At 40.8% G+C, this 27,991-nt stretch overlaps 1 protein-coding gene across 5 annotated transcripts in view; it reads left to right on the forward strand.

The window, feature by feature from the left end:
• STXBP1 (syntaxin binding protein 1) overlaps positions 1–27,991 on the forward strand; it is an 82,803-nt gene that overhangs the window by 32,674 nt on the left and 22,138 nt on the right. For all 5 annotated transcript variants that reach the window (XR_007518618.1, XM_049895499.1, XM_049895498.1 and 2 more), the window contains exons 2-11: positions 12,009–12,058; positions 14,267–14,348; positions 17,108–17,184; positions 18,665–18,743; positions 19,926–20,029; positions 22,085–22,233; positions 24,240–24,324; positions 25,144–25,274; positions 26,690–26,797; positions 27,816–27,876. Coding sequence is in view for 4 of the 5 variants with exons in the window: in XM_049895499.1 (XP_049751456.1) it covers positions 12,009–12,058; positions 14,267–14,348; positions 17,108–17,184; positions 18,665–18,743; positions 19,926–20,029; positions 22,085–22,233; positions 24,240–24,324; positions 25,144–25,274; positions 26,690–26,797; positions 27,816–27,876 (926 nt within the window). In the remaining variant the exon portion in view is untranslated. The remainder of the gene's footprint in view (positions 1–12,008; positions 12,059–14,266; positions 14,349–17,107; positions 17,185–18,664; positions 18,744–19,925; positions 20,030–22,084; positions 22,234–24,239; positions 24,325–25,143; positions 25,275–26,689; positions 26,798–27,815; positions 27,877–27,991) is intronic.

A 27,991-nucleotide genomic window follows, 5' to 3' on the forward strand; every position in this document is an offset into this window, starting at 1 on the left:
CTATGAGTTGGAATTGACTCGATGGCAATGGGTTTATTACTATTATTGTGGGCAATTTTTTTTCCTATTGCAACAGAATTATTAATTGATCTTTTTCTTTAATATCAGCTTTTAAAAAGTATTTTGGCTGAAGTTGTGGTATCTCAATCAGACACTGGTTAAAAAAATTAGTATATAGAGAAATTTTGAAATGGTAGGAATTTTGGATCTGAGCACTTTTTAAAAAAAATTTTTGTTGTTGCAAATATGCATAGCAAAAACATACACCAATTCAAGTTTCTACATGTACATTCAGTGACATTGGTTTCATTCCTCTAGTTGTGCAACCATTCTCACCCTCCTCTTCTGAGTTGTTCTTCCCCCATTAATATAAATTCAGTGCCCTCTAAAGCTCCTATCTAATCTTTCGAGTTGCTGTTGTCCCATCGATCCCATGTAGATAGTTCTTAAAAGAGCATAATGCTCAAGGCAGACATTATTTACTAGTTAAGCTAAACTACTGTTTGGTTTTAAGAAGACTTCGGGAGGATACTTGTAGTTTAAGGTTTTAAAGATTATATCAGGGCAATAGTTTCAGGGGTTCACCCAGCCTCCATGGCTCCAGAAAGGCTGGATTCCATGAGAATTTGAAATTCTGTTATATATTTTGACCCTTTTGATCAAGGTTCTTCTATGGACTCTGTGATCAAAATGTTCAGTAATGGTAGCTGGGCACCATTCAATTCTAGTCTCATGGTAAAGAAGTTACTTTTGCATGGAGGCCATTCACCACACATTCTATATCCCCTTCCTGGTCCCAACTCCTTCCTCCGTTGCTCCAGGTGAATAGAGACCAATTGCCATGCCTTGGATGGTTGCTTGCAAGCTTTTAATACCCCAGGCACTACACAACAAACTAGGAGATAGAACAGAGGCACTAAGCACATTATTAGGCCAATGAATCCATGACCCAAAACCTCCAAACCAAGGAACCAAATCCTTTGACGTGTTTAGTTGTACATAGGCAGACTCAGTAGCTATTCTTTTGTTGTTGTTGTAAATATATCTATCACACAACTTTTGCCAATTCAACTTTTTACAGGTGTACAACTTATTGACCAATTACATTAATTGGTTATACAACTGTACCGTTAATCAATGCAAGTTTTCCATCACTGTAAAGTGAAACTCAGTACTCCATAAACAGTAACCCTCTCTTCCTCCCACCCTGGGTAACCACTAATAAACTTTGGTCTCTATACATTTGCCTGTTCTTGTCTTTTTATGTAAGTGAGGTCATACAAATTTGTCCTTTTGTGATTGATTTATTTCACTCAGTGTAATGTCTTCAAGCTCCACCCATATTGTAGCATGTATCAAGACTTCATTTTTCTGACTGACAGAGTAGTATTCCATTGCATGTGTGTACCCCCACCCCCATTGCTATCAACCCATACGACAGAGTAGAACTGCCCCATAAGGTTTCCAAGGCTGTAAATCTTTAAGGAAGCAAATTGCCGCATCTTTCTCTTGTGGAGAAGCTGGTGGGTTTGAACTGGCGACCTTTCGGTTACCAGCAGAGTACTTAACCATTGTGCCACTAGGGCTCCTTATGTATGTACCACCTTTCGTTGGTGGCCATTTAGGTTGTTTCCACCTTTTGGCTATTGGGAGTAATGCTGTGATGGACATTGGTGTACAAGTATCTGTTTGAGTCTCTGCTTTCAAGTCTTTTGGGTATATACCTAGGAGTGGAATTGCTGGCCCATGTGGTAGTTCTATTTTTGGTGTTTTGAGGAACCCGCCACACTGTTTTCCACAACAGCTATACTATTTTGTGTTCCCACCAGCAATGGGTAAGGGTTCCAATTTCCCCACATCCATGCCAATTTTTATTATTTTCTGTTGTTGTTTTTTTTAAATCTTAGCCATCCTAGTGGGAGTGAAATGGTATCTCATTGTAGTTTTGATTTGCATCTCTCTGATGGCTAATGACTGAGCATCTTTTCATGTGTTTGGTGGCCATTTAAATGTCCTCTTTGGTGAAATATCTATTCAAGTCCTTTGTCCCATGGATCTGAGCAGTTGTAGCTACATATTCACAGGGTACCACACATCATACTAAATTTGACTGCGGAGAGTTAAGAGAAGAACTTTTTCAAATCCATCTGATTTGGAAACTGTTGCTGCCTAGAATAGCTCTTGTCATATTCCTCAAGAATAAAGAGCTCTCTCTTCCCATCAGTCCCTCAGAAAGGGCTTCTCAGACTTTTTTAGGCACTGGTTTTGTTGAACAGGGAGTTCTGAATCTTGGGAGGGGTGTCAGGAAAGTGGCAGCTGAGTGGTGGCCAGGAGGAAGGTGTAGATGGTTGTGGAGAGCTGAATCACCTTACTCAGTCGTGAGGTGTACCTTGAACAGAACTGCTCATTTTATGCCCAGGAGGTACTGATCACTTATGCCACCTAGGGGCTTCATTCATTCTGCAGGCTTTTGCTAAATCCCTATTTTATGCCAGGCTCCAGAGATGAGGCAGGAATGAGGGTACGGGGAGGGGATGGCGGTTGTCAGTTTTGAAGGTGAATCAATGAGGCTTAGTGTTCAAGGAGCAGGATATAGTGAGTGACTTGTGGGAGTTCTCAGCAAGTAGAACTGCTTAAAGATCAAGTGAGGCTTCCAGCTGACTTCCCCAAGTGCCTCCTGAACCACTCTCTCCTTCATGGGGCTTGCAGTGTTGCACCCACATTAGCCTTCTCTCTGTTCCTAGACTGTGTCATGCTTGATCCTGACTTGGGGATTTTGCACCTGCTGTTTTTATGCCTGGAAAACTCTTCCCCCGGATCTTTACAGGGTTGGCTCCTTCTTGACAGTAGGTCTCAGGTCAAATGTCACCTCCTCAGAGTAGTACCTTCTCCCAAACCCCCATCACACTCTAGTTCATTAACCTTTTTAATTTCCTTTGAGCGCTCATCACTCTCTGAAATCATCTTATTTCTTTGTGTTTATTGGCCATCTCTTCCATCCACATCAGAAAGTAAGTGCCTCAGGAGTAGGTGTCTTGTTTAGCTTGTTCATCTTGCTCTTTCCAAAGCCTAGAAGGATATCTTGCACAAGACAGGTGTTGAGTAAATGTTGAATGAATTTGTATTCGGAGAAACAAACTGAAAAGTAGGAGACCCATCACAATCTCCATGGTGAAGCAATAAGAAACCAATTGGACTTATTTGGATTCTTCCTTATTAGGTTCGAATACCATTTGAAATAGATAAGAATGGTGACAGTGATAGCCAACAGTGTTAAGTACCAATCTAAGCACTGAACTGAGTACTTTAGTCACATTAATTCATTTAATCCTCACAACAACCCTATGAGGCGTGTATACTCCTTCCTGTTTTACAAATGCGGAAGCTGAGGCATAGAAAGATTGTCCAAAGTCATAGTAAAGGAAGGAGGAGGGATTTGAGCCTGAACCTATCTGAATCACTTTGCTTTATTATGTCAAGGTGGTCTTAGTAGTATAACAGAAAAAGACACCAGGTTTAATTTCAGAGGGTAGTGCATGCTAGTACCAGAGAGGCAGTCTAGTATAGACGGCAGAGCATTTGCACGGGAGGGTCCAGAGACCAGCTTCTGCTCCATTCTGGACTGATCAGTTAGTGGTCTTGCCAACTCCACATGGCTGTGTTCTGCAGGAGGGTTCTCAATCTCCAAACTAGGGCCTGGATCATGGCCATAGATAATCTCTAAGGTTCTTTTTAAGACAGGTTGTTCTCACTTACGATGGGGTTCCATTCTGATGACTCTGTCGTAAGTCTGTTCTGACATAAGCCTAGTACGTCTTTTTTTTTTTCCTTAGTAGTTTTCATTATTATTGCCTGTTATTATCAGGATCTATATTTGTCTTTGGAGGTTGAAAACATTACATATAAACTTACAGATATATTTAAATACGTGAATACATAAAAAATACACAAATCATTAAAAAAATTGTTCATTGTAACGTGAATATGTCATAAGTTGGGTATTCCCTGTATAAGAGTTCTTAAACCAAAAAGATGTATGTAGAATCATTGAAAATTACTTCACCTCCTCAAGCCTCAGCATGAAATTTGACGTAGATCAAAATATTTTGCTAACCCTCTGTGTTAGTGTTTATGCTTACAATAAAGTTCTCACTAAATTTAAATCAGTAGGCAAGCAGAGGATGAACTGAATTACAGAAGATTTGTGGTTCGTAATGGCTTTTTAGCATTTCCTGACATCTCCAATAGCTTAAAATATTCCAAGTAGAGATTAAGTGCTTATCTTAGGAATATTTAAAGAGGTTTGTATAAATTATTGCATATCCATGTTGTGGACTACTATGTCATTTTAAAAGCATGCAATAGATTTGTATGAAATGATACATAAGTACATCTATCATGTGATTGTAGAACAGTGTGTCTAACAGCCCAGCCAAGGAACCAAAGTACACACCCATACATCCCCACACATGCTTGTATGTGCATAGAAAAAGACCTACAAGGGTACACACTAAACTGTTAGTGGTTGTTGTCCCTCAGGCGTGAGGGTAGGGAAATTTCACTTTGTAGTTATACATCTCTCTATTATTTGAATTTTTTCAGCAAGACTATATTACTTTTATTTATTATTTTTTTTTAATTAACTTTTATTAAGCTTCAAGTGAACGTTTACAAATCCAATCAGTCTGTCACATATAAGTTTACATACATCTCACTCCCTACTCCCACTTGCTCTCCCCCTCTTGAGTCAGCCCTTTCAGTCTCTCCTTTCTTGACAATTTTGCCGGCTTCCCTCTCTCTCTATCCTCCCATCCCCCCTCCAGACAAGAGTTGCCAACACAATCTCAAGTGTCCACCTGATATGATTAGCTCACTCTTCATCAGCGTCTCTCTCCCACCCGCTGACCAGTCCCTTTCATTTCTGATGAGTTGTCTTCGGGGATGGTTCCTGTCCTGTGTCAACTGAAGGTCTGGGGAGCATGGCCGCCGGGATTCCTCCAGTCTCAGTCAGACCATTAAGTTTGGTCTTTTTGTGAGAATTTGGGGTCTGTATCCCACTAATCTCCTGCTCCCTCAGGGGTCCTCTGCTGTGCTCCCTGTCAGGGCAGTCATCGATTGTGGCCGGGCACCAACTAGTTCTTCTGGTCTCAGGATGATGTAGGTCTCTGGTTCATGTGGCCCTTTCTGTCTCTTGGGCTCTTAGTTGTCGTGTGGCCTTGGTGTTCTTCATTTTGCTTTTATATTACTTTTATATAATTAAAAAAACAAAGGCAAAATTAAAGTGTTTTGTAATTAGGTTATCAATAGCTTATGTATCAGTTGATATTTCTAAGGGGAAGATCTGCAGAGTACTTGGAAGACTTGTTTACAAGTATTTTAACCATTTCTTACCATCTTATTTAGCATCAGAAACCCTGGTGGCGTAGTGGTTAAGAGCTACGGCTGCTAACGAAAAGGTTGGCAGTTCGAATCCTCCAGGTGCTCCTTGGAAACCCTATGGGGCAGTTCTACTCTGTCCTGTAGGGTTGCTATGAGTCGAGGTTGATTCGACGGCAATGGGTTTTACTTTAGCGTGAACTTACTCCGCTTGCGAAGATGCAGTTTATTAGCAAGGGTAATCGTTAGGTTTGTTGCCGTCTTCAGATATCTGAAGTGTTGTCGGGGAAAGAGGAACAGACTTCAGAGCAGAATTACCAGCAGTAGGAGAATCTACAGGGGCAGATTCTCAGTGTGCACGTTATACACGTGTACACTGGCACACAGTGGAGCTGTCACCCTAGAATCCGGCTACTATTGCCACGTCAAAGTCCTCTTGATTTTTATGTGTTTATTTTGTATCTGCTTGTTGGGTGGGTTTTTCCTTACTAAACTTTTTAGTGTTTTGAAGTTTTTCAGTTGATTTCCTTGACTTCTACAGGTAAATGTTCTTACCAATGTTATACCTCATTTTATTTTCTTGTCTAAGTGAATTTTCAGAATAATAAATAACAAGTTTAACATATATTGTATGTGTTTGTGTTGTGGCATTAGATACCTTTTACTTTCTGTGAGCTTCCTGCTTGTTCTCTAGCATTTACAAGTCTCCTCCTAGATAGCCCGAGGTTACTCTCTGTCCCCTCAGCAGGGGATAAGGATTTCTGTTTAATTATATATTTACATTTAGGATTTACATGCATTGGTACTAAACCAAAAAAAAAAAAAAACCCATTGCCATCGAGTCGATTCCGACTCATAGTGACCATATAGGACAGAGTAGAACTGCCCCATACAGTTTCCAAGGAGCTCCTGGTGGATTCAAACTGCCGATCTTTTGGTTGACAGCCGTTGCTCTTAACCACTGTGCCACCAGGGTTTCCACACTGTTACTAAAAAAAAAAAAATATTATTCCAACATGTTTATTGTAGGTCAGAGAAGTTTTTGTTAAAATACCCATAGAATTTGCTATCTAAAAACTTTTTTTGTGATTATTGTATTTTGTTTGGCCACATTTTAAAAATATATTTCCTTTTTAAGGGGATTTTTACATTATGTTAAAAATCTTGTTTGGTGGAAAGTGTGATATTCCATAATTTTACTATTTCCTCATCTGCATGAATAACGTAATTTTATAGTGACATCACAATAGGCACCGTATGTGCCAAGAAATATACTAGATATTTTTTTTAATTTTTATTTATTTTGTTGTGTTGAGAATACATAGAGCAAACCACACACCAATTCAGTGGTTTCTACATTTGCGATTCAGTGACATTGATTACATTCTTTGAGTTGTGCAAGCATTCTCACCTTCCTTCTCTGAGTTGTTCCTCCCCCGTTAGCATGAACTCACCACGTCTAAGGTTCCTATCTAATCTTTTGAGTTGCTGTTGTCACTTTGATCCCGTATAGACAGTTCTTAACAGACAGTCTTCATCACAACAGGCCACTGAGGTATAGTGAAACTTGTGAGAGCAGGAACTTGATAGGAATGCCTTGTTTTTCCAGGTCTCACAAGTTTTCTGCCTTTGACAGGATATAGTTGTACCACCTTTTTATCACTCATCTTAGTGGAAAGTATTTTGAGTTTTTCTTTTCCGACAGGTTTCCGCCTTACACAGGTTCCAGCTTTCACAGGTTTTACTGTATCATAATTTTGGTTTTGCAGATGAAATCTCAGAAGCATAGAAAGCTTTAAGCCTGTCCGAAGTCATACAGCCAGTAAATGCCTGACCCTAAATTTTAACCCTGATCTACAGCACTTTCATTGGCATCTTAACTATGAGTGATGGGGGTGACCCTTGCCTGTGTAACCAGCTTTATATACTCACACCACTGTGTTTTTAGACAAACTTCTACTATTGAGCTGGAATAACTAAAATTTCCCTGTACCTCAGATTGGTAAAAGAGTTAAAAAAAAAAAAAAAACATTGCCATCAAGTCAATTTTGACTTATAGCGACCCTATAGGCAGAGTAGAACTGTCCCGTAGGGTTTCCAAGGCTGTAAATCTTTATGGAAGTAGACTGCCAAGTCTTTCTCCTGAAGAGCAACTGGTGGGTTCAAGCCACTGACCTTTCTGTTAGCAGCTGAGTGCTTTAACCACTATGCCACCAGGGATTCTGAGTTTAAAACCAACCAAACCAAACTCATTGCCACTGAGTCAATTCTGACTCACAGCAACCCTATAGAGCAGAATAGAACTGCCCCAAGGAGTGCCTGGTGGTGATTTGAATTGCTGACCTCTTGGTTAGCGGCTGTAGCTCTTAACTACCACGCCACCAAGGTTTCCATTCTGAGTTTAGACTCCTTTAAATCCCTAGCAAAATGCTTTCATTTCTCCTTTCAGCCTGGAGAAACCCAACTCCTGGTGTATCTGTTCCAGCAGTGTGGTGCTCTGGGACTACAGAGTATAGAATATTTGAATGCCTGTGGTTTTTAGGACTTTGGCTGTGCTTACATTTCTCCAAAGCTTCCAGCCCAACTAATATTAGGCTTGCTATTTCAGATGCTTTAATGTGCCCTGGACTCAGAGCACCCTGACATGTGTCACTGTGGAGGCCTTTGTGAGCTCCAGGGCTGTAAGGGCTTAAGTGGTCCCTGCAGCTATCCTAGAGCCTACGTTTTGGGACTATAGTTGGTATATTGGCCACATCTGAAAATGTCCCAGATAATATTACACCACCTGCTGTTTTCTCAGGATCTTAGGAGGGATTTGTTGAGTTCTGGAGTCCCATAAAAAAAAAAAAAAAAGTCCCATAGGAGTTTGGAATTACGTAGAGGATGTGGTTGACAAGGAACCTACTTTCTTTGCCATAAGGCCATGAGGGAAGCAGGGTCACTGGGGCACGGTCCTTGGCCATTATGGAGAAATCGTAGCTGCCTCTGATCTTTTGAACACTTCTACATAGACTAGGTGGGTGGCACAGCACATATTTTGGCTGTAGATACCTACGGTAGTGCACAGAAATTAGACCTGCTGGCTAGAACAAGCCTCAGAAGGCCTACTGTTTCTCTCCACATAGAGAAGAGTTACAAGCGAAATGAAATGCGTGATTGCCAGGGATTATTTGTGAGGAAGTAGCCCAAGCTACTTGATTCTTAATGCTAAAATGGGCTCTAATCCTTGTTTCCTTTTCAGTATTGGATTAGAAAAATGTAGGGCAGGATTAGAGTTGACTATTAACAATACCCAGGACAAATATATGCCTTGAGAATTTCAGAAAGGAAAACTACAAGGGATTGGGGCCAGGAGAATAGGGCATCCTTTGGACCTGGGGTTCTGGTACTGAAAAGCTCCTTGATGGGGAAGATCGATGACAAGGACCTCCCCCCAGAATTGACAGAGAGAGAAAGCCTTCCCCTGGAGCTGGCACCCTGAATTCAGACTTCTAGCCTGTGAGAGACCAAGTTTCTCTTTGTTAAAGCCATCCGCTTGTAGATTTCTGTTATAGCAGCACTAGATAACTAAGACACCACCCAATCATTTTGTAGGAGTCATAAGACCATGATGAGTAAGGTCATATAAAAGTGATCCATCTCTCTACAGTTTAGAGAAAAATTGCACAGGAGGTACAAGGAGTTTCCATATATCCCCTTTCCCTACTTTTCACAGTTTTTCCTATTATTAGCATCCTGCATTAGTTTGATATATTTGTTGTAAATGATGAAACAATATTGATATGTTATTATTAAGTCTAGTTTATATTAGGGTTCACTCTTTGTGTTGTACAGTTCTATGGGTTTTGACAAATGCGTAATGCCACCATTACAGTATCATACAGACTAGTTTCACTGCTCTAAAAATGCCCTGTGCTCCATCTACTCATCCCCCTCCCCTTCCCCTGAATTCCCTGGCAACGACTGATCTTTTTACTGTCTCTATACCTTTTCTGGAAACCCAGGTGGCATAGTGGTTAAGTGCTATGGCTGTTAACCAAGAGGTCGGCAGTTTGAATCCGTCAGGCTCTCCTTGGAAACTCTCTGGTGCAGTTCTACCCTGTCATTTATACTCACTATACTCACTATGAGTCGGAATCAACTCGACAGCAGTGGGTTTGGTTTTGGTTTTGGTATACCTTTTGCAGAATATGATATAGTATGTATTCTTTTCAGACTGGCTTCTTAGTTATACATAGCCTTTTAACATTTGTGATATTTGGTGTGCTTTTCTGATTGTATCTCTGCCTTTCCTCATTAAAAGGCAACTTGAGGGAAGTATTTTTTCCAGTGAATTTAAATTGATTTTGTTTAGTGGCTAAAAAGAAAAATCATACTTATTAGTAACATAATAGATTCAAATAAAGACAGTGAAATATATAATTTTCTGCTATCATATTAGCAAAGATTAAAATAAACAAACCCCAAAGTATTATTTTATCAGTTAGTCTGTTAAGTTGGACAGTCACACAGCTCTAGTGGGGATATAAGTTGTGCTTTTGGAAAGTAATCCGGCAGAATTTATCAAAAACCGTAAAATTTTGTATTTTTACTCAATGATTCCACACCCAGAAAGCTCTCCTAAGGGAATAATTTGTACAAAGGAAAGCCCTGGGCACAAACATTATTTTTAGAGCATTTTCCTGGAACAAAAAATAGTACACACTCACTGCAGAAAACTCGGGGGGACATGTTGTTAGCTGCCGTTTAGTCAGCCCCCAACTCATGGCAACCCCACGCTGCTCGCCCCTGTACCACTGAAAGATACCAGTTGGCAGTTAAAGACTACTCAGGTCTATCACACAAAGATGACATTTTTCTTCCTTTTTTTTTTTTTAAGCAACATTTTATTGTGTTTTTGGTGAAACAAAGATAGCATTTTAGTGTAAGTTTTTCTTATTTTTCCTCCACATATATGCTTTAAAATATGGTTTTTGCATGCCCTTTTCCCCCCACTTAGCCATTTATTTTGAACATTTTCTCCTTCTGTTGCACTCACCTGGGAAAACACCAATCTTAGTTGAATGATTGAATGAACAAATACATATTTTTTTTCATATTATTTATAATGGTTACATAGCATCCCATTGTACAAATATAACCTAGTATTGGATATATTTGTTTCCAATTTTTCACTGCACTGAAACATGGAAAGTAATCTAAATGGCTATTGGGAAAACAGTTAACTAAATTATGAACTGTTATGCAGGCATTGAAATCCTGGGAAGCATTTTTGTTAACATGGGGAAATGAGTATATTAAGTGAAAAAAACATAATACAAGATTATATAGAGAGCATGATCTTAACTATGTAAAAGTACATAGAAAAAGCTACTAGGAAATAAACTGAAATGGTAATTATGAATTTTAAATTGGTGGGATTAAAGATAATTTTTCTTTTTGATTTTTTTTTTAAGTACACAAGCAATAATGCATGGTACTTTCTTCTTTATACTTTTTTGTTTTTTTCCAAATTTACTGCAATGCGTGTGTGTGTATGTGTGTTTATAATCAGAAGAAAAGCTCTTAAGTTTTTGGAATGTTTTTGTGACACGTCTGATTATTGAAGATAGCCAAAAGCAGGGTTAGGAACTATTGTGCCCCAGAGAACAACTGAAATGTTTGAAAAACTCTTGCTGACAACAGTTGTTGGTTTTTTTTTTTTAACAGGCCTGTGTATTACTTGGGTTTAGAAAGAATGGCAAGAGTGATATTTTCTATGAACCCTCCATGGCTGGCTAGGCTTGTGTGTTGTTGCAGTGTTATAGAAATGGGAATTACTGAAATGATGATTTTTGAATGAGCGTGTTCCACAGATGTAGTCAGTGGTTGGGAAGAGATCACAACTACTTTTCACATCTGTCCTTGGAGCTTGAGGAAGGTTCATGCGGCCTGAGGTATTATCACAGCCTTTCACTCCCTTAAGGCAGTGGTTGTCAAACCTGAGGCCATGGTAGAAGGACCACGAGGTCATAACTGTCTCCTTAATAAGACATTTTCACTCTCATTCTCTCATGAGTGCACCGTGGAGTTTTCCAGATATTACAGCAGATTGAATGTAGAAGCAATATGAAAATCCAGCTGTCTTCTATGAAACCAGACACTGGAGAGTTACAAAAATGTAAAACAATGCCAATATTCTTACTAAAAATTTTTTTATTGTGGAAAATATTTGTTTTCATTAAAATATTGTTTATGTTAGTATATAATGAGTTTGTTGTTATTTTAAATGAATTAATAAATATTTTTTAAATTTCTCAGTTTAGTTTCTAATATGGTAAATGTTAGTAGACATTTACCCATGTAAACAAAGACTCTTTGGGATCCTCAATTTTTAAGAGTATAAAGGAAACCAAAAAGTTTGAGAATCACTGAATTAAGGCAACAGAAAGAGAGCTAAATATGGGAGTGGACTAGGCTAAGTAAATAAATTGGTTGAATTGCATGACCCAGGAGAACAAAGCCCACGGGGGTGGGGGGGGAGCTGGAGGGGGATGGAGTTGGAAATCCTTTATGTTAAATAATACGATTTTTCTTTCTCTCCTTTCTTCTTCCCTCCCCTCTCTTCTCTCTCTGTCATTCTTCATTTTTAGAGATCATGCATGATGTGATAAAGAAAGTAAAGAAGAAGGGGGAGTGGAAGGTGAGTAACCCGAAACCTATTGCTGTCGAATCAATTCTGACTCATAGCAACCCTATAGGACACAGTAGAACTGCCCTATAGGGTTTCCAAGGGGCATCTGGTGGATTCGAATTGCTGACCTTTTGGTTAGCAGCTGAGCTCTTAACCACTGTGCCACCAGGGCTCCAGAAGGTGAGTAGAAGAGTACAATTAATAGCCCTAGAGGTGAGTTCACATGGAATAAACAAGAATGGAGGTAGATTTGGGGAAAGTTATCTAAGCAGGGAATGAAGGCTTTTGCTATGTCCAGAGTACAAACAAGCTTCTGGATTGGAGAAAGGTAATCTGCTATGCCTCTCGTTTTATATGGTCCTGGTGAAGTCTCTTGGTCATAAAGCTTATCTTAGAGATCACCTGGTCGGGCAGTTAGCAGTGGAATCCTACCTGGAACTTGTTATAGAAAGAGGATGAAATTATTCTGCTTCCTGTAGGGTAAAAAAGAGGAGACCCTTCTTGTTTCTTTGGTGGTCCTAAAACACCTCCACGGAGCTCACCCAACAGTTTGAAAAGCTGTGATCTGGTCTATTCCCATCCACCTGTAACTACATAAAACAAAGAAGTAAGCGTGTTCGTTTACGCAACATCGAGAGCAATGCTGGAAACGATAATGTACATGCAACAAGTATTTTAAGCCAATCAAATTGATTATGGCCTGGTTCCTAGAGTGCGGGGATGTACGGAGCGGGAAAACATGCTGTCCTCCACCTGTGAAGTTAGCTTTCAGAGCCACATGGTTGTCTGGAGCCATGGGCTGGACCTTATACTGGCCAGGAGAGCTTGCAGCTTCACTTGAGCTTCCATTAGCGCTGAAGGATTTATTCCAACCATTCTGACCCCACATTTTCCTACAGTCAAGAGCCTACCCATTTTGCTGGAACAGCAGGATTTTGAAGCCTCATCCCCGAGCCTTGTGAGCATTGTGTTTTTACCAGCACATCCATCCTCACCACCCAGAAGGGAGGCCATCTGGTGGGAAATCTTTATGTAGTTCTTTCTCTCATACCCTTCTCATCAGTGACGGTCTTGTAGACATGTGAATTTTAAGCTAATCTTGAGAAAACTGTCTCATAAAATGAAAGCTAATTGGCTCTTGTACTGAACCAGAAAGCTATCTGGTCCACACTGTCTGCCCTGAGGTGTGTAGCTCTGTCGCCTCCTCCTGTGCTTCTGTCATGAAAGAGAGAGAAGAGAGCTCTGTTTTAACTGCCAGCTTCCTCTCTCCACTGTGGGCTGAGTGGAGATAGGAAGGTTTAGCTGAAGAATTGCAGGTATGAAGTGTGGAGACCGGGACTGCAATGTTCTTGTTTTTCCTGTCTGGACTGAGATGTACTATATCAAACAATGCATGTGCTGGTGAAGGTATGTGTTCTAATGAAGGCTGCACAAGTCCTCATGTTCTATGCCATACATGTAGGTAATAGTGTTCATTCTCTCTTTAAAAAAAAGTTTATGTACCCCAAGAGTATGGCCCCTGGACACCCTTTTAGCTCAGTAATGAAATCACTCCTAAGGTTCACCCTTCAGCCAAAGATTAGACAGGCCCATAAAACAAAATGAGACTAAAGGGGCACACCAGCCCAGAGGCAAGGATGAGAAAGCAGGAGGGAATAGGAAAGCTGGTAGTAGGGAAACCAGGGTCGAGAAGGGAGAGTGTTGACATGTCATAGAGTTGGTAACCAATGTCACAAAATAATATATGTACTAATTGTTTAATGAGAAGCTAGTGTGTTCTGTGAATCTTCATATAAAAACATCTAAAGTACAGTTAAAAAAAAAAGTTTATGCCCTGAAAAAATACTCACCAGTATGATTCACTCAACCACATTGAATCATTCAACCAGCGATTAGTGTTGCTGCAATAAATGTTTTTCCTTTCATTTTTGCATTTTTATGACTGATTATTTCCTCTATCATGGAAAGTAAAAACTTTAATTTTTTTTTAAGTTTATACAATTAAGTCAATGAGACTAAATTCTGACTCCTAGAATGTTAGGTTTGGGTGTGAAAGATAAAAGCTAGCATGTATCTCAGCATATTTCTTTCCTATAGGAAATATTGTTAGCTCCATATTCTGCATTTCTGGGGCTCTTTTTGAAGTTTGGTGGAGTAAGCTGATGAGACTCTGTAGCAGGTGCCATACAGCCTGTAAGCGGGTTTCTTTCCTTCCAGGTGTTGGTGGTCGATCAGTTAAGCATGAGGATGCTGTCCTCCTGCTGCAAGATGACGGACATCATGACCGAGGGGATAACAAGTGAGCACAGTGTCATCTCTGTGTTTGAGTAATATTCCTGCCTTCTTTTGATGGAGTGCTTTGTTCTTCAGAGTACTTTCCTATTCATTATTATCACTGTGACTTTAGATTCTTTCAGCACCCTGTGTGGAGGACTGTAAGCTCTTTGAGAGAGATGCAAGGCTATATTGTTAATCACTGAGTTCCTACCACCAAAGATATGCTAGATGCTCATTAAATAGTTGTTAAAGGAATGCATAAAGAAAGGTTAAATTAGTAAGGAAAATGCAGACCATCCAAAAGAAAAAGTGGGCAAGAGACTTGAACAGGCGCTTAACAAGGGAAGAAATCCAAATGGCAATAAATACATGAAAAATGCCCATTCTCATTAGTAATCAGGGAGATGCAAATTAAAACCAGAGTGAGAAACCACCATATGTTCATCAGATTTGAATATTTAAAGTCTGATAATGCCAAGTGACAGTGGGGATGTGGAGCAGTGGGAATTCCTATCTGATGTAGTGTCAGTTGGCACAGCTACTTGGAAAGACATTTGGCAGGATTTAATAAAGTTGAAGGTATGCATACCCTATAAGCCAACAAACCTCCGGTTGGATGTGTGTCCTAGAGAACCTCAGACATGTGCGCTCAGAATATGTGTGCAGGAATGTTCACAGAGCATTGTTCATAGTAGCCCCAAATTGGAAGCAACCAAAACGTCATCAAAAGTCGAGTGGTTAAGTAAATTACGGTGTAGTCACACAGTGGACTGCTGTACAGCAGTGAAAATGAACGAACTCTGACTACTCACACTAATAGGAGCAAACCTGATAAACATAATGTTGTGCCAAAGAAGCAAGAGACAGTATGCCTTCATTTAAAAACGTTCAAAACATTTAAAGTTCAAAACCAGGCAGAACTAGACTATATTGTTTTGGAATGCCGAGAGAGGTGATAAAATCATAAAGAGAAGCAAGGATGTGACCAAGTCAGGATGTCTGTTACCTCAGGAGGAAGGAAGGAAGGAAGGAAGGAAGTTGTGACTGGGGAGGGGCAGGTGGGGTGGGGTGAGAGTACTTATGCAGTGCTTGCTGGGCTCAGTTTCTTAACTGGGATAGTGGTTATACCGGCGTTTGCTTTGTAATTATTTGTATGTTTATGTTTTAGGCTTTCTTTTGAATGTGTCTGTCCCTTAAAATTATGTCCTCTTATTCTTTGGTGTTAACATGTCCTTAAATTGTGAAATTATGGTGATACTATATTGTGGATTTTTTTAATTGATTAAATTCTATGTGAAGTATGTATATATTGCACAGTCACACCTTGGGTGTGAGTCCTTTTTTCTTTCTTTTTTTTTTATTCCTTAATTTTTTAAAAACAAATTTCCAAGTCCAGTTTATGTACCACCAGAAGCATAATCCTTTAAATGAAGTACAACATTTTTAGTGTGACTTCTATGTCCTTCAGTGACCCAAGTTGGCTTTTAAGACCAGGCTTGCCCCTGTTTTGAGCTTTCAAACTTATATTTATTACTGAATTTTTAAAACTATTTTTCTCTATCAAAGCAACAAATGAAAAAAAATTAAGGGGAAAGTAAGCCAAATGGAGTTCGCTAGCTTATAGTAGAGAAGCATCAATCCCCTGCCCCATCCCCTTCTCCCCTAACCTCCACAGTCCACCATCCCAGAGACAGCTGCTTTGCTCTTTCTTCTGGTTATATTTTCATTATTTCATAAATGCTTGTACTATTATCTCTTGATTTATCAGTATTAGACATTATCTATTGACTTCCTATGGTAGATGAGGACTTAGCTCTGCCCCACCACACACACACACTCTTCCCTACCCCAAAGGAAGCTTTAAAAAATGCCCTTACTTGGCAAAATAAAAGTTAGCAACTCTATATTGAATCCTAAAAACACTTTTTTAGGTTAAGGATTATTGGCCAGTGAAATTCAAAATTTTATAACCACTGATAAAGTAGATGGTTGAGGAATTTGGTATTAATTTGAACACTATTTGGAGTAAAAAGCCTTTATAAATGTTGCAAGGGATACTTTCAAAGTGATGCTTTTATTTGCCTAAATCCTCTGCACAGGAGCAGTGGACATGCATTTGTATTGCTCTCTCCATACCCAAAGACAGTGCAGTGTAGGTTCAGCATCTAAGCTTTCTCACATGATTGTTAAGATGATGATTATCCCAAAAGCTGTTCCTGCTGGTAAAGTAACTGGCATACCCTAAGGGAAACAAGCAAATGAAAGCCTATAATTTGCTTTCAGAAAATATAATGTTTAATCTTAACAAAATACAGTATTTCGTATTATATAGAGGATGTATTTGGAATGACTTCATTTTCTATCCAGAGGAAAATGATAAAACTATCCAACCGTTGACAAATAAACTCAACATGGAAATTCAGAATGAATGGAGTTTTTTTTAGAACAGATGAGAAAAAGCTAAAGGAAGAGGCAAAAGAACTGTTCTTAACAGAATGGCGTAGCATTTTCCATTTTCGCCCAGAGGAGATCAAGGGATTTACTTAAACTGAAGTGGCAAATGGGAAGTATTTAGGGTGATAAGATCTCAGGTTTTCCAACATAATAATGTTGTGAGACAGTGGAGTTCACGTCCAAGGAATGTGGAAACTTTACGGAAGTTTTTGCCCCTGTAGATTTTTATCCATGCCAGTCTGAAGGTGGCCTGTCTATATTGCTTCTAGCTTTATGATCACCAGTTACCTTTTCTTATTCACTATGGGCTGATATTTTGTTGTCTAGTTGTAGAAGATATCAACAAGCGCAGAGAACCACTCCCCAGCCTGGAGGCTGTGTACCTCATCACTCCTTCTGAGAAGGTAAACCCTCCACCAGAGAAGAGCATTGGCTTGGGTTAACATGCCAACGTGGTATCTGTGTGGCACCGAATGCTTGACATTTTTAGGTTAAGCACGCATTTAACACACTGCCCTTTTTAAGCGTACAATTCACACATGGGGAATGGAGGGGAGGGCAGGGCGCAGTGAGGAGTGACAAGTGTATTAAACTTCTTGAAAAACAACAACTGTGCAGAAAGCCAGTGTTGGCTTTCCGTGGCCCTGAATTGTTCTAGTTCTCCCCTTTGCACTCCCCTCTCCGGGTAGGAGATCCACTTTATCTAATTAGCGATTCACCTCCAGAACTTTGGTAAGGCAGGAAAGCTGGTAAAAGGGAACCCAAGGTCAAGAAAGGAGAGTGTTGACATGTTGTGGGGTTGTTAACCAATGTCATAAAACAATATGTGTATGAACTGTTTAATGAGAAATTAGTTTGTTCTGTAAACCTTCATCTAAAGTACAATAAAGTCCAAAAAAAAGAAAAAAAAAACTGTATCTATATATAATATAGATATATTTTACAGTTGGTTAGTTCAAATCAGCTTCCAAACAATGTTTACCTGCTTGCTTTCGGTTGCTAAATATTTTTGGTCTCTTTTAATCTATATAAATTCCCTCAGTTTTCACACCCATTTTTTTCACTTTTGAAAATTGGCTCACATGTCAGTTCTTGCAGCTGTATCTGAGTTGCCAGAATTCATCAGTATGAATCTCCTGGAAGATTTCTGACACGTTTCCTCTTTTGTAGATCTCTTCTTAGGGAAGCTGAGTTATAGTGGCTCCCGAGAACTGACATTGTCATTCTGGATGAGCAGAGCAGGCCTTGCTTCATCTGAACTCTGAAAGAGTCCTAACTGTCAGCCCTCGGAACTAAGTTATGGCCAAACATGAGTATTAGAAGTACACACCAATTCTGGAACCAAGCAGGGTGGATGAACCCCTGAAACTGTTGGCCCTGAGATAATCGTTAAACCTTAAACCAAAAATACACCCCGAAGTCTACTTAAAACCGAGCAGTAGTTTAACTTAACTTGTAAAAAAAAAGTTTCCCTTGAGCTTTATGCTCTTTTAAGAACTATCTGTGTGGGATCAAATTTGACAACAGCAACCCAAAATATTAGATAGGAACCTTAGGGGGCAGTGAGTTTATGTTAACGGGGGAGGAACAACTCACAGAAGGAGGGTGAGAATGGCTGTACAATGGGAAGAATGTAATCAATGTCACTGAGTTGTACATGTAGAAACTGTTGAACGGGTATCTGTTTTCTTCTGTATATTCTGAACAACAAAATAAATAAGATTTAGAGCGGTGGGGGGGGGGGGGCGAAGAATTACACATCAAGAACCCCCTGCTATTTTGTGCAAGTAACTTGAAGCCAGCTTGTATTTAGTTCAGTTCAGGAATAGGGTCTTGTTTGCCTCTAGAGTTGGATTCAGTCCTTCTTTTTTTCCCTTTTTACAGTCTGTACACTCTCTTATCAGTGACTTTAAAGACCCACCGACTGCTAAATACCGGGCTGCTCATGTCTTCTTCACTGACTGTAAGTATGGCGTAGGTTTTCCCCTCTGCTGTCCTGAGTTCGTGTTCTGCACAGCGAGGCTTAACCCAAACCACGTCAGATCAATAGGGAAGAAACAGGTTGTTGCTATGTTTGTCCCAATCTGTTTTTTTCTCTTCAGAAGATAAATTACATGAGATAAAAATAAGCACAAATACAAACCTACTAGGCCATGTAGTCCTTCTTGATGAAAAATAGCACACCAAGCACCTCTTCTTAGGACTGAAGGGTTTAATACTGAGAAAAATGCTAGCCTTGGTATTTCACTGAATACACTTCCAATTATCACTGTGAATTGTAGTGTATTTCCACCAGTTTTTCAGCTACAAATATATTCCAGTCTGGTGGTCTTTGTATCAGATAGAACCTGCATGCTTGTCCTGGAATTAGTTTTCTTCTTTCATAGGGACTTTGTGCATGGAACCTAGTGGGAGGAGCATCTTGGTTGATCTTTGTTAATAACAGAGATGAGCAGACCTGGATAGCTAAGGAGCCTACAACAGTAACAGTTCTAGAGTGTTCTTTGTCTAGAAAAAAAACTCACCTCCAAGAAAATGGAAAATTATAGCAAAGAATGATTTCATAGTCTTTGAATATGGGTAACAAAGACATCAGGTAAACAGTATTACTAATAATAAACTGACAACACATTTCTGGAGTCTGAAGCCATTTGTTGGGCCCAGGAGAGTCTTAAAAGTCACAGACACCACCTCCAAGTGAGCCTTCTGGCTGCTGGATTCCTTAGAGGTTCGGAAGGGTGAATGCCTGCTTCATGTCTCCCAGTGGTTTTGTTTTTCTTTAGTTATTTTATTTATCATAAGCATGTTAGATGGATGGTACTGGTTTATATTACAAACCTTTTCCTTTCTCTATCTCTTCAGTTTTTCATTTTTTTTTTAGGTTCCCTTGGTGTGAGAAAATGAATTTTATTAGCTCCTAATATCTAAATCTTTATCTCTTGCCAATTGTTCCTCTTACACGTTCAAGGTCTTGTGGTAGTTTCACATTCCTTTTACTCCCTGGAGGTACTGGATAGCGTGTGATGGAATGAACTGTCTAGTTGCCTTTTAAAAATCCTAATAAAATAGAGTCTACTGGACATGCGCAGGCTTAAAATGAACCAGCAAGTCGACAGGAAAGCCTACTGTCTTGTCATTCTTGCAGCTTGTCCAGATGCCCTGTTCAATGAGCTGGTAAAATCTCGAGCAGCGAAGGTCATCAAAACTCTGACCGAAATCAACATTGCATTTCTCCCATATGAATCCCAGGTGAGTCTGAATAGGGAGTACATAGAAAATCTGACTGCATCCTAGTTATTCTATCAAGAATGCTGGCAAATTCTCAGAGGTGGTAGGAGGAGGGTAGGGGTTTAGTAAAGAGAGTAGATTAGGGAAGGTATCATATTCCAAGTGTGCTGAGTGATGTGTTGTGAGTGGATGCTTATGTAACGGAAACAGTATTCCTTAGGGATCTGCCTCATGCTCCCATCTCACTCTCCAGTTATTTCTGAATTTTTGGTCAGGTGTTGTGCCTTTCCTTGTGCGCATTTCATGCTTGCTCACAGTGTCCACTCCTATCGGCTGACTCCTTGAATATTACCGAAAGAAGCCAATCAGAAAAGATCATCGGAGGAGAAGAGGGGAAGGGATGAGACAACACCCATCTGGTGCAAGGGAGACTGTTTTCATGTAGAGATAACCTCAGCTTGTCATGTGCTGAGAGAACAGATGGCAGCCTTCGTCATTAGCCATTAACACTTCCAGTGCCAAATGCAGCAAGAGCAAACAGCCCTCCCTGGAAAAAAACGAAGTTCTTAAACTGGTAAAGGTGAAGCCATTTGTGAGAGAAGATATAAAAGTTATATCTTATTATTTTAAGATTTGTTAAAATGTTTCCCCCCAATAAACAAACAAAAACAATAGCACTTTAATGTATTTTATGGAGATAAAAGATGATTGTGGCACATCGGGTCTTTATACATCAGCTTCTAGGCACCAAAGAGCGACTTATTCTTAGATAAAGAGCGATGGAAAAAAAATAGTGCCTAAAGGCAGTCTCTTTCCTTTCTCATTTGGCCTAAAGCCTATTCCCTGCTAGCAGGCAGTACATTTTGTCTCTCTGTGTGAGCCCTGTCACAATCTGGACTGAACAAAAACCAGCTTTAGCGTATTCAACCCTATTATAGTTCAGATATATTTTTTAAATAATTTTTATTGTGCTTTAAGTGGAAGTTTACAAATCAAGTCAGTCTCTCACACAAAAACCCATATACACCTTACTACACACTCCCAATTAACTCTCCCCCTAATGAGACAGCCCACTCTCTCCCTCCACTCTCTCTTTTCGTGTCCATTTCACCAGTTTCTAACCCCCTCCACCCTCTCATCCCCCTTCCAGGCAGGAGATGCCAACCTAGTCTCAAGTGTGCACCTGACCCAAGAAGCTCACTCCTCACCAGCATCCCTCTCCAACCCATTGTCCAGTCCAATCCATGTCTGAAGAGTATATTTCAGATATTTTTAAAAGTAATAAATATTTTTTTTTAACCTCGGGTTTTCTGAAAGATCAAGGCAGTTTATGTAAATGAGATCCTGGTAAGCAGTTTAAGGGGCATTTTAAACTTCCAAACAACTCCCTGCCCCCCTCCAAAAAAGAAAGAAAAAGATAAACACTTAGCCCATACCACTGAGGAAAGACTATCGTTAAATCCATCTTTATTTGCACTTAGTCACAGTGCAATTCTAGCTTATCCTTTATTTGTTAAAACTAAACTTATAATGGCCTAACAGGTCTTACTAACCTCCTCTCCTACTCTCTTCCTGGCCACTTCGTTGTTCCTCAGACACTGTAGGCACCTCCCACCTAAGGGCCTTGGCACTAGCCATTTTCTCCACATGAAAGGCCCCTCACTGGTAATAAACTCCTTACCTCCTTCAAGTCCTTGCTAAAACAGTCACCTTCTAAATGAGGCCTAGCATCCTCCCCACCCTGCCCTCCTGGGCATTTTTTCCCTACTCTGTCATTTCCTCATACGCTTAACCGGCTTCTCACACCGTAAAATTTACTTTTTCATTATGTTTATTGCCCATGTTCCCCTACTAGATTGCAAGCTGCTGGAGGACAGGGATGTATATATGTATGATTTGGTCACTAATACCTCCCAAGCGTTTATTTAGCACAGGGCCTGGCATGTAGTAGACCCTCAACAGGTATTTATGGAATACAGGAAAACATGTTCTGTAGACTCACTACCTGGGCTGGAAAAAGTCTGACAGCCTATCATTCTGGATGTAAACACCGTATGTATTTTTTCCCCTCCTCAGGTGTATTCTTTGGACTCTGCTGACTCTTTCCAAAGCTTCTACAGTCCCCATAAGGCTCAGATGAAGAATCCTATACTAGAGCGCCTGGCAGAGCAGATCGCAACCCTTTGTGCCACCCTGAAGGAGTACCCAGCCGTGCGGTATCGGGGGTAAGGCAGCACACCAGTCTGCCTTGAGTGGCATTCCATATGTCTGTCCCTGCCACTTCTTCTGGCCCTACGGTTCCTCTGAAAGCTGTCTCAAGAGGGTCAAGAGTTAAACTTCTCTCACTGAAAATTATTCTTCCAATGCTTTTGTTATTTTCAAAATTCTATTGTGAAATATAGTACACATATAGAAAAGAGCATAGAATATGTATGTTCAGTTACTGAATAGCTAAAATGTGAACCCCTGTGTAATCACAACCCAGGTTTCCTTCAGTTTTTAATCTCTTTTTAGCCTTGTTTGAAAAACAAAATATCTTTGCAGCAGGAGATGTTTGAATGTAAAACAAAATCAGGAAATAATTCTATAAAGGATATATTCCTTCGATCTTATGAAGTCATTCATTCATCACCTACTTGCTCTTTGCAAAGTCCTGGGGAGGACACAAAGATGAAGACACAGTCCTTGCCCTTCCTTAGGAAGTCCCTGATCTGGGAGGGTAGGTGAGATATGCAGACAAGCAGCTATGATATAGACCCCATGAGACCAGTGCCGTAGAACAATGCAAGCTAAGGCTTGGGGGATCCAGAGTAGGGAGAGGGTCCTTTAAGCTGGCAGGATCAAGAACAGCTTCAATCTAGAGGCAACATCTGAGCTGAGTCTTGAAGGATAGGTAATGGTTTCAATAGATCAACGAGTAGAGGAGGGCATTTCGTGTGGATACTTTGCTCTTGCCATTGGTTTGAGCAAAAGTGTGGAGCTGGGAAAAACACAGGGCAAGTTTACGGGGGATCGGTAGTCCACCACAGTGTTTGTGAAGAGCAGTGTATGAGATGAAGTCATTTCTGGAGGCCCTGGGATGCCAGATATGGTATTATGTCCTTAATTTGGTTATAATTGGGAAACCTTTGGGGGTTTGGATAGGGGAGTGAAAGCAGTGCTCTGGGAGCTTGAAGATCAGAGTGGTGAGCAGGAGCCAGAGCAAGGAGAGACCAGACATTGGGAGGCTAAGCAGGAGGCCACTGCCAGAGGAAGTTGAGCCTGAAGTTAGAGTGATGGGAATGGGGGTAGGCGGCCAGGACCTATCAGAGAGAATGCAGAGGTAGACTCGGTGGAACTCAGGCACTGCTGAGAGAGGTAGGTCAGGAGGAGTTAAGGCTGCCTCTAGACGTTCAGAGCATCATGGTGCCAAGGATCATCTGCTACACTTGTCCTTCTTGCCTCATTATCTACTAGAGCTTTTAGCCTTAGAAAAACTCCTCCCTCATTGTTGCCCCAGTGCCTGGCCTCACTCCATTGTTGGTGTTCACTAAAAATGACCTGGTGGAAGTTAAGAAATGGGGGCCAAGGCTGTATCTCTTGACAGAGTAATGGAAGGTTGGAGCACATACACGAAAGGGATAGAGCTAGCTGGCTGTGGAGCTGCTTTAGCACTGAGGTTGGCAGGATGGTGGGCAGCAGCCACACAATATAAAGTCAGAGGGAGCCCTAGGATATGTTGTCAAGCTTGACTTTAGGAAAAGGTCAAAGGTTCTCACTTTTATCTTTCTGACTATGCTGGCAGATATGTCACTTACCAACAAAACAAAACAAGACCCAAGGGAATTTGAATTGAGGGAAGTGAGGGTCAGGAGGGTTAGGCTCAGGCAGCCTGATGTTGGCAGAGGATGAAAGGTGGGGCCCCCTGCTGAAGTATAGTTGTTCATGTTTAGCTGAGGCTGGAAGGCCATTCTATTTCCATTTAAATAGTTTAAGGAAAAAAAAAAAAACTACAAAATTACTTTTTCTGTTCCAGGCACTGAGCTAAGTATTTTATTTTCCCTCTTTTAATTTCACATGTAATATATAAATATACTCTCATTGTTAAAAAAAAAAAAAACCACAACAGATAAAGCTCACATCTCCCTTGACCCTCTCTGCATCATCCTGCCTTCCTCCCTGGGGGCGATCAGATCAGTGACATCATTTGGGTGCGTGGGCAGTTCACTCTTTGTCACTTCTCCTTTGTCAGGGAATACAAAGACAATGCCTTGCTGGCTCAGCTAATCCAGGACAAGCTTGATGCCTATAAAGCTGATGACCCGACAATGGGGGAGGTAAGCCTGGACTTAGACCACGAGTTTCTCTTGCCAAATGACTGTAGTGTTTGTACGACAGCCCTGAGGACAGCTCAGGTCCACTGCTCACAGAGTGCATGGGGGTGCTGCTTTTCTTGAGTATAGGCCTCCAGTGAAATTCTCAAAGCCCTCCCGGCAGGTGACACACTCTCTTCAATGTAATTAGGGTGACCAACTTGTCTGTGTTTGCCTGGAATTTTCCCAGTTTTAGCATGGCAAATTCTGTGTCTCGGGAAACTCCTCAGGAGTATAATACAAAACCTGAAAATTGACACTGATACAATCTACAGACCTTATTCAGGTTTCAGTAGTGTTTACATGAATTCATTTGTGAGTATGTGGGCGGGGGGGAGTTTCCTATGTAATTTTATCATGCATTTTATGAATTCTTTGTACGTATGGATTCATGTAACCACCACTACAATCAAGATACAGAACTGTTTCATCACTATCTTGGTTTTAAAACTGAAAGTCTGGGTCCTGGGATCCCCCTCAGCCCCAGGCAAACTAGGATGGTTGGTCACCCTGTTTGTAGCTGAACCTAGGCACTGCTCTCCTACTCACTTTCAACCCTAGCCACAGTTTCCTGTCTGCTCCAAAGGACCCTTGTTATAAAGTAGAAACATTGGATTCTAACATGGTTTTCATTGGTGTTCTTGTTGAGCCATAAACTTGGTGCCATTTTGATAGGATTGTACTTCAGAACTCACTTCCTGTTCCCCCTTCCTACAAGAGGAGCTACACTAGCTGGAGCTGTGCACTGTGCCTTGTGAAAGCGTCTCCCTCTTTCCTTCCCAGGGCCCAGACAAGGCACGCTCCCAGCTCCTGATCCTGGATCGGGGCTTTGACCCCAGCTCCCCTGTACTTCATGAACTGACTTTCCAGGCGATGAGTTACGACCTGCTGCCTATTGAAAATGATGTGTACAAGTAAGTATAGTGTTACAGACCTCAGAGATACTGCGGCTTTGTAAATGTACCAAAAATATCTGTAACTCAAAAAAAAAAAAAAAAAAAACCCATTGCCATCAAGTCAATCTTGACTCATAGTGATCCTATGGGACAGAGTAGAACTGTCCCATAGGGTTTCCAAGGAGAGACTGGTGGATTCAAACCGCTGACCCTTTGGTTAGCAGCCAACTTCTTAACCACTGTGCCACCAGCACTCCCTAACTCAAAAAGGGCATATTTAATCCCAGGAAAAGCAGGTGTATTGGTACAGCCTTCACAATCTGCAGACTTTTCTGTGAGTTCCCAAAATCCACATGGTATTTCTAGCCAGAACTCATGCGCCTTTTCAGGGGAGGAGCAAGAACTTCAGCTCTTTAGTTCACACTTCAGGTCGCATCAGTTCTAGTTCACTTGGATGTGTTACTACATTGATCCCCCCCCCCCCCCCGCGCCTTTGGTATCTTACTTACAGTTCACACTTTTTAAATTACAGATCATGAAATGTGATACTGATAAAATATATCAACAGGAGTTTCTGAGCTTTCTTTTCAGAGGAGCTGTTTTTTTCTTCATTAAAAAGGGCATTTTTCTTGGTAGCAACCATCGTAAATCCAGTTTCTAAAAACTCATTTTCCTTTTTGTGAAAATAGATTGTTCCCATGTCATTTATTTTATGTTAATGACCATAAAGACAGTGGTTTCAAAGTGAAGGTTTTAGAAATGTTAGGGAGTCTCAGCTCTTTTCCTTTTCAGTGTTTTAATTCTTGCTTTCCTCTAGATGTTAGAGATTTCACGTGTGAAAATATACTGAGAGCCTGTTGCAGGTAGCTGCTGAAGCTACAGTGAAACCTGCCAAAGCCGACACTCTGCAGGACTGCCTTGTTTTCTGGGTCTCACAAGTTTTCCACCGTTGACAGGGTGCAGTCTTACCACTTTTCTACCGCCCTGTCTCAGTGAAAAATATTTGAGTTCTTCTTCTCTGACAGGTTGCCACCTTACACAGGTTCTGGCATTCGCAGGTTTTACTGTATTTCGGTACCACACATTTGAGGATAGCACCCAGTCCCCTTCCCAGAGAGGAAAAAATACGATCTTTGCCTTTCCCCTTTAACTAGAAGCCACGTATAACCGGACTTCATGCCTTGTACCCTGTGGCCCTGGTGGAGCTCCTATTCACCAACCCTGGGATTTTAAAACAAAATTTCAAGGAATTGCAGCCCGCTTGAGCTGATACAGCAGACCTGAGTGACATCCAAGGGTCAGGCGGTGTATCGTGAAATCACTCACGTAAACATCGTCTGCCGAGGACCACGAGCTTCCTCTTCACAACCCAAAGAGGAGCAGGTGAATTTTATGGGGCAGCACCGTCTACCTGAGTCACGTGTTCTCTCCAGGTACGAGACGAGCGGCATCGGAGAGGCACGGGTGAAGGAAGTGCTGCTGGACGAGGACGATGACCTCTGGATAGCACTGCGTCACAAGCACATCGCGGAGGTGTCCCAGTAAGAGCGCTCTCTCCCCCGGTTCCTCCGGGTTAGACCTTTGTCCCCAGTCCCTGTTGATGTGTCTGCTCTGGGCAGCTTGGCGGGAGCTGATCAGCGGATGGGGGAGCTGCCAGCATGCTAACCAGTATTGATACATTCCTCTGTTCTCTGAGCTTGAGTTAGACCAACTTGGCAAAGTTAGAAAATCCATTCTCTGTTAGGGTTGCTTTTAGGATTTTTGGAAAGCATTTGTAGGTCTCTCAGCAAAGTGCTTTATAAATATGAAACACTTAAAGTCAATTTATTACATTGAAAGATTCAGACCCCACTACATACAATGAGACTTTCTTTTATATAGCTGGTATTTCAACTTCCTTACCTGCTATCATACCTAAAATGTCTGAGCAAAAGGTGATATCTCTGTACTGAACTGTACCTTACTCTGATGATGTTGCCCTATGTTTCTAATACCAGGACATCATTATAAGACTTTCAAACTATAGATGACAATTCTGCTATTGCGGAAAGACGCATTCTACTGCATTGAGTTGGTGATGCCCTCAGGAGATTCACAAGGAAGAGTGAGAGCCGTGGATGGTTCTGTTGTTTAGAAAAGTGGTCTCCAAACCTTTTTGATCACTCAGCTTTAAAAACTGTTGCTCACATTTCCAGTATTTAAATTGATTTAGGAATTAAATGTATGCTTTCTTATACTAATGCATATATTTTATATCATACACGAAAACATAAATGTGAAAAGGAAAAGGTAAAATCAATATGAGTAGAATGTTCTTATATTTTCTTCTCTTCCTCTCGAATCATCTAGTGTACTGCACTCTGGAGACCACTGGTTTAGAATATTAGAAAAACTATGTAGAACTTTCTCTTTTCTTAGAAAATCACTTTAAATACATACCTTACTGGCAGGAAAATCGCCACATGTTCCTAAAGGAAAAATATTGCATTACTTATGTAGCATCCGCGTAGAGTCACTTGATGTTGCTTTGCAACTTAACTGCTTCCTTCTGTTTTACAGGGAGGTCACCCGTTCTCTGAAAGATTTTTCTTCTAGCAAGAGAATGAATACTGGAGACAAGGTAAATCTATAGCCATGGTCAGATGCCCTTTAAGTTAATCCATCCATTCCCTCTAGGAGCAGGGAGGATGCCTCCTCAGGACAGGACTACAGGGTTAGGGAGATGATACCCCTGT

Source organism: Elephas maximus, chromosome 9 (assembly GCF_024166365.1).
Source record: "Elephas maximus indicus isolate mEleMax1 chromosome 9, mEleMax1 primary haplotype, whole genome shotgun sequence".
Taxonomy (NCBI): Eukaryota; Metazoa; Chordata; class Mammalia; order Proboscidea; family Elephantidae; genus Elephas; species Elephas maximus.